Raw genomic sequence first — 18,155 nt, 5'->3', positions numbered from 1 at the left:
GACTATAAGAACACCTTTAACAGTGAAATGAATTTTCTTCTGAGATGGTATGGCTTTCCTAGCAAGAGCGAGCAGTCCAAAGACAGGAGTCTCCATTATCAAAAGCCCTATGCTGCTCATAGGTTGGGTTTGGGTGGTTTGCAGGCTTTTGCTCATTTTTTTCTTGAGGAAGTGGGGGGGGTGTTTATTTGTCATGGGTTGGTTTGAGTGCTTTGGGTTATTTTGCATTTTAAAATCACTTGAGTTTTTCCACTCTCATTCTTAGCGAAGCATTTGTCTTATGCTTATTCCCGTATCTGAAGAGTCTCTTCACTCATGATGGACAAAAGGCTCTGGCTTGCTCATAGTCATTAGCTTCCACCTCCTTCTAACAATTATGTAATGTAGTTATACAATGTAGACACGTGGCACACCGGAAATAGACCAGCATAAGCAGAACAGGAAGTATGGTGGCAACATGAAGTAGTTTTTCTGCAGCACAAACATTAACTTCTTATGAAGACAGACAGCTTTCTGGTGTTCTGCAGGCAAACACAAGCTGCTGACAGAGCTCTGCCATATGGTCTTCTAATCTATAAAAAAGTTTGTTTCCTGCAGCTGGACATGAGAATTTCACAGCATCAGGAACATGAGTAATTTTTGTCCATCGTCTTCAGGGACCAGACTGTTCACTGCACATGTAACCACTACCAGTCAAGCCAGAGAGCAAAGCCACAGGATAGGGACCCAAGGGTGACACCAGGCTGTTTCTTCTCCTGTGCAAAAAACATTATCTTCCTGATTCTGAAAAGAACAGATCAGAATGCTCTTGGCATAAGAGATTCATCTTAGTTGCTCTTGCAGATGTATCCTGAGTTACCAACAAAACCTACTTGGCAATCAAGTTGCCTGTAAATCAGAAGTCTTCAGATTGCTGCAGACCACTGCGGTCGTCCATTCTAAGCTATCTTCACAAAAAGGAAATGAAAAGTTAAGCCTGCACTTTATTTCTTCTCCTACTGATGGTAACAGTAAGAATCAACTCCTCCACAAATCGTCAGAAGACACCCTTACGCTGGTGACCAGATGATCAATACGAGGAAATGCCAAGTGTGGTTCCACATTGTTCTTCCAAGGCAGCTCAGCCAGAACAAGCTCTCTTTCAACTCTTCTGTATGTGGCACCACAAAATCTATGTGCAACAGGAAGATTTCAGATGAGTGTTTAACCCTGGTAAACACCATTTCCTGGCAGTGCTTGCCATTTTCAAAAGCACCCTGATGTAACACCCTTTGAAAAGGAACTTTGTCTCTTCTCAGATTTTTTTAGTTTGGAGGATTCATCAGCGACATGAAAAAGCCACAACAGCTTCAAAAAACTGATCACAAGAAGAACGTCATAATCCTGCTTGAAATACACCTGGCACAAGATATTCAGGAAGGAGTGAAACGCACTGCTGGAGGGATGGCAGCGCCTGCACTGCAAGGGCACGTCCCTGGGACTACGGCTGCCCTCGAGGCGGCACCCCTGAACCCCCGGCGGTCCGTGTTCTCCTGCCACTGTTACTCCCCAGATCCGAAGGCCCCCCCGCCGTGCGCAGCAGCGGAGCCGTGAACAGCCCGCGAGGCGCCCAGGACGAGCGGGGAAAAGGGCAGGCAGCGCGGGGCTGCGGGGGCTCGGCCGGGCGCCCCCGTAATCACCCACAGGCGCGGGCACCGGGGGAGGGGCGGACAGCGCAGCCTCAGCCCCGCACCATGGCAGCCCTGCCCGGCGGCCTCGGCCCGCCCCGGTACTCACGAGTTGGTGTGCAGGTACTCGAAGGTGAGCTGCGCCCGGTTCAGGCTGCTGTAATTAGCCAAGGCCATCGCGGCGGCGGCGGCGGCCGGGCCGCGTGCGCCTCGAGGCCTCCCCGCCCGCCACCCCCCGTCGCCGGTCACTGCCCCCACCGGACGGCCAGCACCGCACTGCAGGGCGGGGCGAGGCGGGGCCCCCGCCGTGCCGCGCCTGCCGGCTGCGGCTGCTGCTGTTGCTGCTGTTACTGCTGCTCGCGGCTCCGCGCCCGACCAGCGCCTCTTTGTCTCCGCCGCGATGGCGATGGCGATGGCAATCACGGTTGCGCCCGGCGCCGCCGCCGCCTCCTCCCGCAACCGCCCCCGCTCGGCGGGGCGGGGCCGCGGCGCTCACTGCCCATTGGCCTGGCCGCGGCACGTGACGAGAGAGAGTCATGGCGCGGGCGGCCGCGGCTTCTCTTCCGCCGCGTGACGGCTGCGCGCGGGCTGGCGGGTGGAGGGAGGGAGGGAGGGAGGGGATGGGATGGAGGAGTGCTCCTGTGGCCCGATCCGTCCTGAGGACGCCCCGCGGGAACGATGGAGCCGGCGGGGAGCAGGGCGGGGGAAACGGAGCCTTGCCTGACGCCGTCCTCTGCGGCGGGGGATGTGGCTGCGGCGGGCCGCACGCCAGGTCCAGCGGAGCGCAGATCTCGGGCGGCACGCGCGGTACGGGAGGAGTGTCCGTGCCTCCGTCAGAGGGACGCAGCCGGATGGAGAGACCCAGCCGCTGAAATGGCTTTTGGCTTGCAGCGTGCATGGACTTCAGAGGGTGGCTGGTGGCTGCAGCAAATACAACCTATGAAAGATCTGGGAAGTCTTTAAGGAGAAGCTACTGGATGTGCCCTTGCTTAAGAAAACATATTAATTGGGCAGATAAACTCATAATTATTTTTGCTTCAATCTGATGCCTTTGATTAATCTTGAAATCCGAAGGGATTGAGCAAAGTGGGGCTTCTTTGCTTGTTCCCCTCCAAACCACAGGCTGAACCCAGGAATCCTGAAGGCCAAGAATACTTTACTGAACGCTTGATTTGCCCGGTGAAAATGCAGACCAGATTCTCCTTTAATGGACTGTAAAACAAGATGGCTGCATCTCTTGTGTCTCAGATAATAGGAATCCAAACTAAGGATCCAAAATCTGAAAGGAGTTCAGTCTATGCAGAAACTGGTGCCGTATATCCAAGCTATGCAGCAAAAAGTTAATGATCTATTAATCGTGAATGGCTAAAATCTGAATTTGTCTTTAAGTTGCTTGCCTCCCATTTTGTTTGCAATACCTTCTGGTCTGTGTGTTTGTGTGAAATGGGTCCCCAGCAAACCAGAGCTGATGAGTCTGCAGCTTTGACGTGAGAACTTCACTTCCCAGGACTGCATTTAGTTCTGTTCATTCTCAGTTCAACCTGTTTAGGTCTAAAGATTTCTTAGAGGCCACAAGTTGTGTTATTCCTGCTGACAGGGCATTCTGTGTGTCTGTAGTCCTCAAAAAGTCACTGCAAACATGCATGCAGTGACTCTCTAGGCCTTATCTCTGAAAAGCTGTGCACAGCAGAACATCAAAACTGCATGAAAGAATTATGAAAACTACTGCCAACAACTGTGTTTAAGTGTAATTTAGTTTATGACAAAGTGTCTGTATGAGTCTCTTAAAGATTGTACCATTATCTCTTGTGCTCAGCTTTTATTTCATCATTTTGCAGTCAATATAGGAAGCACATGTTCAAAAGCAATATAAATCCCATCAGTGTACAGGCAAAGTAACTACCCACATACATGTTCCTAAGGAACATGAACCTGAACTTGTGTATCTTGTCAGCCTTGCCCTCTTTGGCACTCTGGTATCTCTTCTTTGCCTAACAGTAACTTTGTCTCATCATCATACTTTGCCTTCAGGAAGGAACAGGTATATGCTTCCTGAGATTGAAGAGGTTGACAACATCAGCATAGTAGTGCAGCTGTCTGGAACAGAGCAGTTGGACACTGTGGGATCTGACTTGCTGCCAGAATGCCAGTCCTTTCCATCTGGCCCTTGGGGGTAGACAAGTACATTGTAGTTCCATTTTATTTGGCCAGTTCCAAACAAAAAATTACTCTTTTCCATCCCACCATTTCATGGTGTTGAATTCCAGGTTTTTTTCACTTTTTTTTTTTTACAAAAGTGAAATGAAAATTTCATTCTTACACTTGCAATAGCTGTTCTGAAGTAGGTTTCAGACATGTTTCTGACCTTGCTTTTGGATCTTTCTTGCCCAAGTCTTGAAAGAGTTGTATGATTGTTCATTTGCCCTCTTGAGTTGCCAGATACTGTGCCTAGGAATACCAAAATTAATTTACCTTCTGCATTCAACATTTGGATAACACCACAACTCTACCTGAGCCAAAGCAGAGCTATTCTGTGGTGGGAACCTGTCTGTCAATGGATAGAGAGATGATATGCTCCTTTTGCCTGTGAAAATGTGCTGCTGCTGCAGATTGTTGAGTTCCTTAGTGCTTTTGAGATGGAAGTCTTCCCACTACAAATTCACATTACCCTCTTTTGGGGCAGCTGTTTCCTCTTGAAAACTCTCCATACTTGTGTATAGATCTCTCTGTTGGAAGGATTATGACAGGCAACTTGCCTTTGTTTTCCATCTGCTGCCAGCACCGTTTCCCTGCGTTGCTGTAAGCAACAGGGTTTCTGCAGCCAGCTTCCACGAACGAGCAGAACAGGACTGGCTTCTTAAATACTTCTCACCCTTGAGGGGTTCTTGTTGCAATAGGAAGCAGCACATAACTTCCCAGATAAATGACCTGTGGACTGGGGGTTTGTGCACCCTGTACCTATGGAGCTTGAGGCAAACTGGACTGCTCGTCAACCCATGGCTGAGTTTCTTACTCTGAAATAATCCCCTTGTAAAACTAGTCTTTTGATCCCACCACACTGGTCAAATTTTGTGTTTCAAGGCTGGGGAGTGAGAGTTCCCATGCAGTTGCGTAGAGTGTTTGCTGGGTCCTTAGTCTGGTGTGGTGTTTTGCTCAGCCTCTTTCCATTGGAACCTAGGCCATAGCCTGAGGTTGGTGAACAGTTTATTTAGGTAGCCCTTGTTCTGAAAATTGGAGATAACTGCTTCTAACACCTATGGGGGTCTTGAATCAACAGTTATTCCTTGTCTCCCCTAATTTTTACAAAACTAGACTTCCAAGCCAGTATTTTATGGGTGACTTGCCATAGTGGTGAGTACTATATTCTGCACCAGACAAGTGTACTTAAGACTGTATCTACATGTCTTTTCCACACTCCTGTGAGGTTTCCCGAGTTAACTCTTAGTGGCTTTATTCTATGTTCATGCACATAAAAGATGAAAACCTTTGCATTGTAGAAATGAGGTTTTCACTGGCAGAGTGACATAAGTACTGCAGGCAGTAAAAACTAAATCTGAGAACACCAGTATTTCTCAGGTCCTTCCTTTACTCTGGAAGGAAAAATAGCATCTGACACTCTGAGTACAAGCTCCTCCATACGTTTTGTGACAGAAGTTGCTCAAGTGTTCTTTTTTCTACTGAGTGTTCACTTTTGAGATACTTCTTTTAAGAAGTTACGGTGCAGTTACAGGCCCTGATAACCAAAGTGGCATGGATCCTGAAATTATAGAAGGAATTTCAAAGTACCTTCCATGAATGAGCTGTGAAATCATCATGTTGGCTCACAGGTTTTTGGTTCATTCCTTTGTGTGGTGCCACACGCTGGGTCAGCTGCATGATTCCATCTGACTGTCTCTCTGTCAGAAGCTTCCTGCCATGAAATACACTACTCCCTCAAAACAGCATAAGGTCTTCTTTAAATGGAGTGTGCCTGTCTCCCAGAGAAGGGTTGCATTATTCATCAAAACATTCTGCCTTGTTTTAGACATGAGTTGAATTTCAGGATCAACTCAATGCAATACAAGAACACACAGGACATGAAGTCAAGACTGTAGAAGAAACAAGTGGTTTTTCCTGGCTTTTCCTAGTAAGGAGTTCTGCCTTATGTGACCTGGGGTAGTCCAGTTTCTGTGTTCATAGTTATGTGTGTCCAGCCTCCCTGTCATTCATGTCAAGCAGCAGAGCAATTTCCTGATGAAAGTATTGTTTTCTCCTATGCTGGGAGATCTAAATCCTGACATTCTTCTCTCTGGAACAGTCATTTAATGAGGAGTCACCGAGTCAGTCCTTGCAAGATATGCAGACCAAGATGTTCAAAATGTGTATGGGAGGCATAAAAGTTCAGAGACCTTTTCTGTAGTGCAAGGTGTCAGGCTCTTGCTTCTTTGTTTCTAGGGAAAGTCACACCACACCATGTATTTAAATTCATTATTTTGGTCTGGGTACCAGTCTCAGTGAGACAGTGGCTCTCAGAAGTGAGTTTGTAAATGAAATTACAGGAGAACAGAAAGGATAAGAACAGATGAGAGCTCTTGAAGTGAGAAGCAGGAAAATGTCAGCAGAATGGTGGGTGATGAGAATCCTCCACTACCAGTCATGCTCATCCTGTCCTGAGTCCAGCTTTAATTAATGAACTAAGCAAAGAATGGAATTAATAGACATGAAAAAAGATATAAAATGTCAGTATAGGATTACTGCATCACCTCTGGCCCAAGACAGAAAATACCATGTGTCTTTGTGAGAATGACCTGCAGAGGAGCCCACGAGAAGCTAGTAGAAGAAGAGTGATGATGACATCTTGAAAGAATTCAGCTGGCACCCTTGTAAGAGTTGCAAATGGCATGAACCGATCATTTGTCAGTTTGGCCTCTGCTGGATGGTTTTCCACAGGGATACTGAAAAGGACCCAAGCCTGTAGGCTTCTTTCTTTCTAAGCTGTGATTGCAAGACATTTCTAGAGGCTTCTACCAACATGAGAAGGGGTGCAGGCTTCTTAAGAAGTTGACTAACTTGCAGAATTATTTTTTTCATGAGCAAATACTTTTCCTTTATTTGAAATATGTGGACTATGTCACCTGTTGGCTTTATTCAGTTCCGAGCATCTTTTTAAACCAGCCTGATGAATGTGCCTAACATGGGCAGCTCAAATAATTTCAGTTTGGCAAAGCTGCAACAACCAAAACCAATCTTGTAGTGAAAAAACTTATGTATGGGGTGCCTCTTAGAAGTAACATCAGAGTAGACTAAGCTGTGATAAGAATGAAGAGATGAACACCCATACGACCACATCTGGTACAGAACATGGCTGGGGAGTGCTCAGTAGGGAGCAAGGCTCTACAGGTTCTTCCTATTAAGACATCTCCCAGTGGTGACTGACAATAGGTAGCTGCTGCTTCTAGTGTGTGCTGTGAACACTACCTTGTGTTAAATGTTTTATGTCATCTCTGAGGGTGTTCATCTCCCCAGATTTTAGATGCAGACAGGTACAAAGTGCACCAGAACCCCAGATTCACCTTCTGCACTATGTGAAATGGACATCAAAGAAGATGGGCTTGGCTGCCTTGGTGGGAGAGAATGAGGGAGACTTTACAGGTGCATCTTCTCTGGCATGTAATGATTAGTTGAAAGCTGGTCAGTCTGAGGATTGCAAACACGAAGTCAAGAAGTGGTATGAAGAGCAAAAGTACCATAGAAACAGACTAGCAAAAAGCTGTCAGGCAGCACTGTGTCAGTACACAGCTCTGTAGACTTGTCCCTAGCCTGAGCGGGATCTCTCAGGAAGCCTGGAGGTCCTCAGGAGGAAAGCAAAAATCAAAATAAAAGAAACTGTGGGGGCAATGCCTCTTTTTTTCCAACAAGATCACCCTGAAGTTATTTGTTCTTGTCACTCAGACCTTTTGTCCAGGCATGGTTATTTTCATTAAGAGAAAGAAACACTGGAAAGGTTTCATCAGCACAGTTGGATCATTTCTTGTGATGGTTTAGCCAGTGCTCAGCAATCATGTAATCCGATTAGTGTCACCATGCTTGTTCAGTACATCCTGCGATCCCCTTCTTCGTGGGCTCTTTGTCCTTTACTAATGAACTGGACAATATATGTTCTATTCTTACATGAGCCTAAGTGTTTAGAAAAGACACCTTCGCTCTGTAAAGATGGGTTTGCCTGTGTGTCTCTTCCACACTGTTTCTTTCCCCTCTCCCCACCTAACCTGACCTGATAAGAAAGAGCAAAGTATCTGTGAGCTCACACAGTGTGGTAGTGGCACATTTCCTACAGGCATGTGGGATAGTAGGTATGTGAAAGCCAGTGAAAAGAGACGGTCTCTGGCATGTGCTGAAAGTCAGCTAAGATACTGCAGCAACTGTGGCAGCAGTTGAAACAGGAAAATACCAACGTCAATGACATTAGTGCAGACTTCATAGAATCATAGCATAGTTTGGGTTGGAAGGGACCTTCAAAGCTCATTGAGTCCAGCTCCTCTGCATTGAGCAGAGATATCTAGAGAAGGTTGCCTGGCCTGAAATGTCTCCAGAGATATTGCATCCAGCACCTCTCTGGGCAACCTATACCAGTGTTCTACCACCCTCATGATAACAAATGTCTTCCTCGTGTTCAGCTGAGCCTCTCCTTTTTTAGTTTAAAACCATCACCCCTCATTCTGTCGCAACAGGTCCTACTAAAATGTCTCTCCCCATCTTTCTTATAGGCCCCTTTCAAGTACTCTAAGGTCTCCCCAGAACTTTCTCTGAGTTGCTGGCAGATAGCTGGTCTAGCCTGAGGTTAAATGGAGGGGTGACTGTCTCCACTGCAAAAAGTGAAGAAGCTAGGGGGGGTCCAGCCCTCACATGGGGCTGTGCAAACAGAGCAAGAAGCAACCCAAGGGGTGAGAGGTTGTGTCAGACCTGTCCTGGATGGAGAGTGCCTAATGGCAGTGTGGCCTGACTCACCCAGGCTGGAATTACTGAGTGAAGGTGCAAAGTTATAAGAATTTAAGCTGGCTGGGGAGTGGGTGGGAGGAGGAAAGAACTGGGGTAGGTTGCATATATATCAGGGGGAGATGGGGGCAAAATAGAGGGCAAAGCAAAGCATGTGGTTGGCTGGTCCCAGTGCACATCAAATCAGATGCAGTCAGCATGAGGACAATGAACCCACTGTGGCCATGTGAGTGGGTTTGCCTTGCTACTGCAGCCAGGGGGATGGGATGTGACCCCCAGCACCACTGAACAAGTTCCCTGACAAAGTCTACACTCAGTGTAGCGCAAATTAGCATCACTGTTCATCTGAATCTCAGAAAAGACCACCTAAGGAATGTCATCTGTATCCACATCCCTTTGCCGTGTCCTTCATGCAAAAAGACTGGAGGAAGGAGGGAGATCATAAACCGTCCTCTCGCTTCCCAGGGAGAAAGGCCACAGGCCTTTCCCCAGTCTGCTGCTGGCAGTGTGTTTTTTAGTTCAAGGCATTACATCTCACAGACCTCACAACAGACTTTGCAGCACTCACAGGTATCTGACTCAAGCCAGGTGATCCTCACCAGGAGGAGCTCAGCCACTTGCAGGCAGCAGGGACATGTGCAACCTGACCTGTCAGTGCACCTCAGTGCCATCAGAAGCCATCTCAACTCCAAACCCAACATGTGGAAGGTGCCTGAAAAATAAGAGAAAACTTTTGCGTCAGGAATGAGTCAGGGCTTTGGTAGGTTGTGTTCTCAAATATTTATTTCAGTGTTCTTGTAAATGTTTTATTTGAAGAAAAATATTGTAATTGGCCAATATTCCACAGAATCTAAATATTTTGCTCTAAGAGAGTGCTTCATCCACTCCCAGAGATTTGATTCTTTGCAGATTACATGGTTCGAGCTCTGGGTATGATGAGGGCTTCCCCCCACACTCTGTTTACATGTGACTAAGGCCTCAATCCAGTCATAGAAAAGGCTTAGGGGTTTAGCCTTGGTTAATCCTGAAAAATAGCATTTCATCTGACAGACTTTTCCACTGAGAACAAGGAAGATGGGAAAAGTGCACATTGGAAGAGGATGGGACAATGGAAGGGCAAAAGCAGAGCCTCCCTGTCCCACCTGCACTGGTTGTGGAGAGAAGGGGCACTTGGCAGGAACGACATGCCCTTGCAGTAGAGGCCATGTGATACCAGAAGCCACGCAGCATGAGGAGCCCATAGAGTGGTGTGAAACAGGCAGTGTGACTCTCTCCCACACCTGGGGCTTGTCCCAGAGAACTCCTTGAGGCTTTCCAAAGCTGAGCAACCTGTGAAGAGGTTCATCTTCCCTCTGTTTTGGCAAGTGTATCATTAGTTTTGTAGTACTCGAAGGCTTTCAGGCACATTGGGTGGTTCCTGCTGTGAAGAAGTGTCCTATTCTACACCCAGGTCTCTGCTGTGTGCTGGTTTCATGATTCAGAGGTCCACCAGGGAGAGCGGGGTGCAAGCCTGTGCTGAGGATGTTGAGGGCTTCAATGTGGCAGGGCTCCCATCAGAGCACATAAGGGGCTGGCCCTGCTCTTCCCATTCCTTGGCCCATGACATAGCTGAGGTCGGGCTGCCAGGCTGTGGGGTTTAGAACAAGCAGGCACCAGCTCTTAGTTATGCAGATAAGCAAAGGGCATCTTTTTTTTAGCAGTGCTGGTAACTGATAGGAGCTGGACATCTTCACTGAAACAAGGAGAAAGATGCAGGAGCTGGAGGCCAGACAACTGAGGGATAGGAGCAGCAGTGTGCAGCACTGCATGGAGAAGCACACTCAGCTGACAGTCCACCATCCCAGCCTGCTGTTGCATACTCATAGCTAGTGAGTTTTGGATCAGCTGGAGATCCCTGCTGCCACTGAGAGGTCATGTCTTTCACAGGGAGCTGGAGTGATGGTCCCCTTATTGCATGTGGTAGTTGGTGGGACTAGCTGTCTACTTTTTTGCTTTCAGCAGCACCCAGATGAAGTATAGGGCAGCAATTGTTCCATGGTGCATTCTGAGTGGCCAGTCTGTAAGTACCCACTGTATTTACAAGGGTGGTTAGGGAGGTCCATAGAGCATCTTAAGGATTGTGAGGGGGTTTTTGTAACATCAGCTTGAGACTTTGATCCATTTTATGATGTCAGTGAATGTTGCTGATATCCTTAATCATTCTGCTAGGTTCACTTTATCATGTGTACCTGGGGCCAGAAAACAACTGGTACTGGGAGAAGAGAAAAACTTGTAGCAACAACTTGCTGACTTGTAGGATGGCAAAGGCATGCACATGTTTAAGAATGAAAGATAAATGCTGTGGGTGGGATCAGGAGAAGCTTTATTTTGTGACAGCTGGTTTTTGTCTTGTATCACAGCTGCAGGAGTGGGAACAAGAATGGGGCATATTTTGGGTGGCTGGCAGAGCAGCTTCCTCAAGGGAAAAGATACAGCAAGAAGGGCCTCCAAAGGTGGGCTCAACTTGCAAGAAAAGTCAGAGGTTTTGTGAAAGGTTATTGTAAGATTTCTGTATGTGCCATCATACAATGAGCAGAGTGAAGAAATCATATAGTAGCAGGAAATAGCTGTTGGTCACATATTTCTAGCTGGGTTATATACAGTGTGTTTTGCTGTATGTGTATGGAAGCATGGCTGGTGTTCAAGAGGTGTCTGTGAGCATGTTAAAGTAGCAAAACTCCTCAACAGACAGCAAACTGCAGCATTCAGAACTACTAACATAAAATCTCCAGTGCCTTTTATAGGTAGATCTGGAAATACGCCTAGGAAGAGTCCATTGGCCTTAGAGGGTGCCATGAGATCTCTGATGCCAGGAAGGCTGGCATTCCTGCAGTAAGGTTCATTGTTCCCCTTTGCAGTGCCAAATAAATCCTTTCTGTTCCTTTGCTTTGGATGGAAGATAAAAATTACTCCAAAATCACCTCCAGTAACTTCTTTGAAGGAGGTCTATTGTAATCATCTTTGCAGGTAACAGTCTCTTTGGTGTAGTGACAGTGAAGAACTCAGGTCCTAGTCTGCATCCAAGTTGTTTGCATCCCAGGTAACTGGAGCAGCAGCTTGGCAATCACTGAAGCACAGGATCTGCCATTGGATTGGAGTGCAACAGTCAACCATGACTGAATCCCAAGGAGTACAGTGCTGGTTTGTGACCTCTGCACAGGCTGGAGCTACAGATGACCCCAATTTAATGACTGAAGTTGGGTCTTGCAAGAATGACCCACAGAAAAGGAAAGGATAGGAGAGCACCTCATGGATTCAGCAGAGCAATGGGGTGCTGGTGGAATCATTTGCTTGGTAAGGACCAGCTTGTACCAGCTTTGCAGTGGATAAATGAAGCTTCCATCTCCAAAGTGAATTTGAGACCACATATGAAATGCCAATGGTGTGATAGCAATCTTTCTGTACATAGACAGGGCATTTTAATGCAACATAACTCAGCCTGCCTGCAGCAGACTAGGCATACCAACATGGATTAAGAGTCCAGTGCAAGTCTTGGCAGAGTTACAGCTGGGTAGAGAAGACTCCTCACCAGCCAGCTGTTCAGTTCTTTCTTATATAAGCTGTCTAGACCAGACAAGAGGAAACAAAGCCATAAGACTCTCATGCCTTGCACAGAGGGTCTTCAACCTACAGCTTTCAGATTTGAGCTTAAGCAGAGCAAGGGGGTGAAGGATATTAGTAGTCAAGACAGCTATGCATAGAATAGTCTATGAACAACTGTAAAAATAATGGAAAAGAACAGGAGCTGATGAGATTTATTACAACTAGGAAAACATTTGATGTTTTGCACACAGAAGGATCCAGTTTTGCCAAGACGTGTCCTCACAGGGAGCCTGCGAGACTCGGGTAGTGCAAGAGGATGCAGCATTGAGCCACGGGAGAGAGGAAGGATGGTCCTGGTGAGGAGCAGCCCCAAGAGCACACACACACTCAACAATATTTTGCCAGATTTTCTTAATTCCTTTTGTCTGTTCCAGAGGAGATTCAAGTGAATATGAGGAGACAATGTAATCACAAAAAAAAAATGGTCTTAAAATAGGTCACATGGCAAATGATACAGAAGGGCCTGTGGCTGGGACTGGTGCTGAAGCAACCAGAGCTGTCACCAGAGAGCAGCAGAGCAAGGCTCAGCCTCTTGGTCAGTAAGGACATGATAGTCCTGGAGCATGGGGCAGAAGCCTGGAGATGTGACACACAGCCAAGCCTCACACCAGGTGGCAGGACATAACCCTCTGGGTGCAGCCCTTTGTCAGAGCCTGATTTGGCTCATTAGCCATACCAGAACTGAGTACCAGGACAGCTTCCAGAGTGCTTGGAACAATGTGGCACTGGCAACTGTGATGCTGTTTCCATGCTGGGGGCCCACAAGAGAGCAGCAACTGAGCAGTGAGGCACAAGGGGCCTGTGCTTCACACCTGCCTGCAGCCCCTCTGGGGCTGTTCGCAGGAGCAGGTTTGTCCTCAGTCCTGGAGGAGACACTGTGCCTCTCAGTGGGGCTGCAGAACCCAGGGTAACCCTGGGCTTGGTGCTGCATCTTCCTCTGCAAAGGCAATTTGCTGCTCTGGGATAAATGGTCTGTTTGCCTTGGCATGAGGCTGCAGAGAGGACCTGGGGAGTCCAGGGGGTCTGGCCACCTCTGCCCATGGCACAGTGCTGCCACTTGTTTGTCTCTCCTCTAGACTCTGAGGACCTACCCTAAACACATTCCTGCAAGAACAGTCACCCTGTTCTTAACACACAGCTTGTGAATGAAGCCAGATTTTAGGGCAGTATGAAAAATGGATTCCTTGGCTCCCTTTCAGCATCCTGATGGTCAAAAACCCTGACAGGCAAGGTCCTTGGAAAGGCAAGGTGGCTGCTGTGAAGTCTTCTGGAAACCCCTAGAAGGGCTGGCATGTTTGATGGTGTCTGGAGGTTGGGATTCTTAGGAGTAGGTTACCAGGAGTGGCATTTTTCCTGAACCTCCATCCTTTTTCCAAACCCTTCCTTTCTTGGCCACAGCATATCTCAATATTGTGATCTATGGGTTCTAGAGGTGTTCCAAAAGGGGAAAAGTAACTTTGTTTGCTCAGTGTGACAAAGACATTGGGAAGGGGGGGGTGGGAGGGGGGGTGGGGGGAGAGTGCTGGGGAAGAACAGATCACCTCTTAGGAATGTCCTGCCTGTGGAAATACTGAAGCAGTCTCCCTCTCCAGCACATGCAGCCAGGGCCTTATGCAAACTCCCAGCTCTGGGGCCAAGCTAGAGCCTCCCTCTGGTCCGAAAGCACAGAGATCTTTCTCTCCAGCTCCAAGTGGGGCTTTTGAGATGGCCAGGAGCTACAGTTTCCATGTGTCCTGGTTCCCACAGCTGCTCTAGGTGCAAAGCACAGCAGGATGAGACCCTGTGTGTCAGTGCCCCCATACCTTGGGAGGGTTATAACCCTTCAGAAGAAGGAAAGGCAGACAAGTAACATCTGGGGGTCTGGGAAGGCTGGGGGGAGAAGTTCTCTATCCCGGCAGCACTGGCTGCACAGGGTCACAGCTCTGCAGCAAGCTCCCTGCCAGCAGTCCAGGGAATGAGGCCATAGAGTGCTCCTGTGGGCATCTAGTAGGACAGGGACCATGTGCTCAACTTGGGCACACATGTTGCCATGGGCAGATCCATCTGGAAGTGCCAAAGTACAGCAGAGAATGGAGGTGGCCACTCTCCTTCACAGTGGTGGCAGCCCTGTCAGTGCTGGAGATGTTGACAGCAAGACCCCGACTGTCCTTAAGGAGGACACTCCAGTCCCCTGGGCCCACTGCCCAGGAGTAGGCTACAAACTCAAGGGCAGTGTCCTGAGCAGATGACAGCTTCACTCCAGACTCTGCCTCCAAGCACTTTCTGCTCCTGGCAGACAGTGCCTTGCCTGTAGCCATGTCCTGTATACCAGGATGCTGTGCAACACCATGGTCCATCCCTGGACTGCTGAGCTCCTGCAGCACTGAGCACTGATCATGTTTCCCTCTCTTGGGGCCATAGGCAAGGTGGATTCATGGCAAAGAGGTCCCCAAGCAGTGTCAGAGGCACTGCAACAGGAACAGATCCAGACTGCTGTGGTGGTAGTGGTGCCGCAGGACAGGCGCTGGGAGAGGAGCCCATACATGCTGCTGGGTCCTTTGCTGGCTCCTTCTGCAGGGCAGGGGTGGAACAGCCTGTGCTTGCTGCACAGGATCCCAGGGGACTCTGCCCAGGACAAGGGTCAAAGGTGAGAAGAGGGAAAAAATCCAAGCAATGGATTCGTTCATCTGAGGTTTAACTCTTACCAGGGAAGGCCATGCTGGGGCAGGAGTTCAGTGCCTGTGCTGTAGCCCCGCAGCAGGACATGAGCTAGACCAGGGTGTGCATGGTGCAAGTAGGGAGGATGCGCTGGCTGATCTAGCACCCACACATGCAGTGCAGGATCCTTCCTCTGCAAGAGGCTCCTGCAGGGAGTGCAGGTTTTGCCCAAAGAGGGCTGAGCACCTCAAACAGGAGTGGCACCAATGCAGTCAGATCCCTGGCACAGCAAGATGCGAGACGTGCACTAATGCTCAGCATGTCACAGCTGCCTGACACACACCACCAACCTTAGGCAAGGGTGCCCACACCTCTCTAGGCAGCAGGAGCACACAGACTAGAGCCAGGAGACAGATGCACAAATCTGTCCATTCACTTCCTTGTGTGCAGGTAGAGGCACAATAGAGATCCAGTCCTGGAGAGCTACATATGGGGCAAATTGCTTCTAGCTCAGTGTATGCTTTCTGCATGATGGTTCTCCTGCATGCCAGACAGGTACAACTGTTGTCATGTGCCTGCAACATCATTGCTCCTCCACAGGCACTGTGGTGACCCAAAAGTGAGACTTTCCTTGTCATATGGTTCCATGCCATCCTGGGTGATGCAGCACCCCCAGGGCAGGAGGCTGCTCAGCAGCAGGATGTGAGGAATCCATCACACCTGATCTTTCCCTGGATCCCAGCAGGACATGAGTCACACCTGAGAAATGGGGACATGTGCTTTGCCACTAGTGCCCTGTCCTAACCAAATGGCACTAGTACACCAGTTCTGTGCAGGTAGATGGTCCTTGTGGCTGGTCTGGCCACAACAGAGCTGCTGTAATGCTGTCCTCATCCACCTCTAGCTGTACTGCTTGTCCCATCTCTTCATAGGTATTCTCCTATGTGTCCTCTCTGGCCACCCACCCTGTCCTGCCCAGCCTCCATCCACACCTCATGGGGAGAGCTCTTTACTCATCCCTTGTCCTGCCATATCTCTGTGGGGTGCACCCACTGCCAGGTGCTGCCACCTTTTTGGGATTGGACAGCCCTACATTCACCCCCAGGTCCTGCTGCTCTGGCCTGTCTTCATTCCAGTCTCAGCACTAACCCAGCTACGTGATGCCCAGGGACCTGTTGTCCAGGAAGATCTTGGCACATCACACCCAAGGGTGCAATCTCCAGAAGGGAGAGGAGGAGGCATAGAGAGCTGCAACGTCACGGAGTCAGAGTTTCTCGCCTGCCTGGGAGCTCGGCACTGGTGCTCAGGGAAGCACGTCTGAGAGTCTCAAAACTTGGCCAGCATGATGTGGTGTTATTGACTGTCAGAGTAGGGTGCTCCATGGGAACTTCCCTGGTGTTTAGAAAACGAGTGACAGCATCAGGCTATTTGCCATTGGCAAAGAGCAGTGTGATGAAGCAAAGAACCATCCTCCTCCTCCTCCTTCTTTTCCATGGGCATGTTCGGCCACTGTTGTCAGCCAGGGCTGAGTGACAAGTCCCCCTCCCTGCCTTTCTCTGGCAGGTGGGGCCAGCCAGGTGCAGCTGATGTGTGACCTGGAGAGCAGTCACACAGCCTTGGGTGAAGGAAGGGTTGGGATCACACAGGTTTGTGGGTGTCAGCTATTCCAGGGGGAGGAGGGGCAAGGCTGGGAAAGCTCCTGCGTGCTCCCAGGACTCTCCTCTCCCCACTGCCAGGGTCGAGCAGCCTGTGCAGCCCTGCACTGCATGTGGTTCTGAAGGCCCATGGGCCCAAAAGATACTGAAATCTCCTTGCCTGGTGCTGCATCCAGGTCCCTACCTTGGTCTGCATTGTCCTACCCTTGAGTAATCCCGGCCGCTGTGCCAGACCAGTCACAGACACGTGCTGGCACAATTCCATCACGGGTATTTAGCGTTCCGTGCAGTGCATACAAAAGGAACCCAAGGCACTCGTGGCTGTTCCATCTGCAGGGGAATCTGCCGCCTGCGCCCTCTCATGGCAGCCCTGTGACTTCAGCAGCGGGTGGGATCACATCCTCCCTGCCCGCTCTGGATGCGCTGGGCAGCAGCCCCAGCAGCCCACCCTGCTCTTCCCAGAGCCAGGCCTGGTACCAGACACCCTGTGCTCACTGAGAGGGGTCTGAATCTCTCCTTGCTCCACTTCCATGGGAATAAGGTCTGTTTCTCCGAGGCTGCACTTGGCTGGAAGCACGCACCCCTCACTGCTGTGGGGAGTCCCAGGGGGTGTGCATGGAACCGAAGAGGGCTGTGGGCTCCAGGCTGCACCAGCCCTTTGTGGTGTGTGTGCAAGGATGAGGCTGGGTCATTACTTGAGGTGAATGAAACCAGGAGAGGTGCAGACCTGCAGGAGCAGGAGCAGGATAAATACCACTGCACATGCTGAGAGCTGTGCATCCAAGGCTGCTTTATCAGCACAGTTCAGTGTGTTTCTGCAGCTGGGTCTTCTGTGCAGGAAGCCCAGCATCAGTGCAGCCAGCCATGCAACCAACAAACTAGTTGTGCCACCACCAGCTTAAGGTTGCCAGTGGGGACACCTGCACCCCAAAGGCACGAATGCTGCTGCCAGCTGCTGCGTGACAGCAGTGCCGGCTCCCCAGGCACAACCTCAGCCGAGGGACTGTGTAATGAGCAGAGCTACAGGCAGTGGAGACCTCTGTGTGGCACATGTGGCACACAGCAATCATCCAGCAAGTGAAGATTGTGTCACTTCTGAGACTGGCAGAGGGATAGGAAAGGCCTGTTGGGAGGCACAGTGCTTAGGGGAGTTTGCTTTAGCAGTTGTTTGGGAAGGAGCTGTCATAGAATCATACAGTCAGGTTGGAAAAGACCTTTAAGATCATCAAGTCCAGCTGTTACCCCAGCACTGCCAAGGCCACCACTAACCCATAGCACTGAGGCCTCATCTCCACGGTGTGTGAACACTTGCAGGGACGGTGACTGCAGCCCTGCCCTGGGCAGCCTGTTCCAATGCCTGACGATTCTTTTGGGGAAGAAATTTTTCCTAATATTCAGCCTAAACCTTCCCTGGTGCAGCTTGAGGCCGTTTCCTTTTGTCCCATCCCTTGTTCCATGGGAGAGGAAACCAACAGCTTCTCCTATGGGCTGAAGCAGGGGAAGGGGCAAGGGCAGGGGCTAAGGCAGACGCACGGGCAGGAGTAGGAGCAGGAACAGGAGAAATGACTGAGACAGGAGC

At 49.5% G+C, this 18,155-nt stretch overlaps 1 protein-coding gene across 2 annotated transcripts in view; it reads right to left on the bottom strand.

Moving 5' to 3' along the window:
* MORC2 (MORC family CW-type zinc finger 2) overlaps positions 1–1,906 on the bottom strand; it is a 41,589-nt gene extending 39,683 nt beyond the window's left edge. Inside the window, exon 1 of one of the 2 annotated variants that reach the window (XM_031054050.2) lies at positions 1,777–1,906. In XM_031054050.2, the coding sequence (XP_030909910.2) occupies positions 1,777–1,844 (68 nt within the window). In that variant the 5' untranslated portion in view covers positions 1,845–1,906. The remainder of the gene's footprint in view (positions 1–1,776) is intronic. The other variant, XM_031054054.2, reaches the window with a different exon arrangement.
* Between the last annotated feature and the right edge of the window lie 16,249 nt (positions 1,907–18,155).

Source organism: Melopsittacus undulatus, chromosome 12 (genome assembly GCF_012275295.1).
Source record: "Melopsittacus undulatus isolate bMelUnd1 chromosome 12, bMelUnd1.mat.Z, whole genome shotgun sequence".
NCBI lineage: Eukaryota > Metazoa > Chordata > Aves > Psittaciformes > Psittaculidae > Melopsittacus > Melopsittacus undulatus.
The sequence above is the reverse complement of the archived record's forward strand: the minus strand, read 5'-3'. Positions and strand labels throughout refer to the sequence as shown.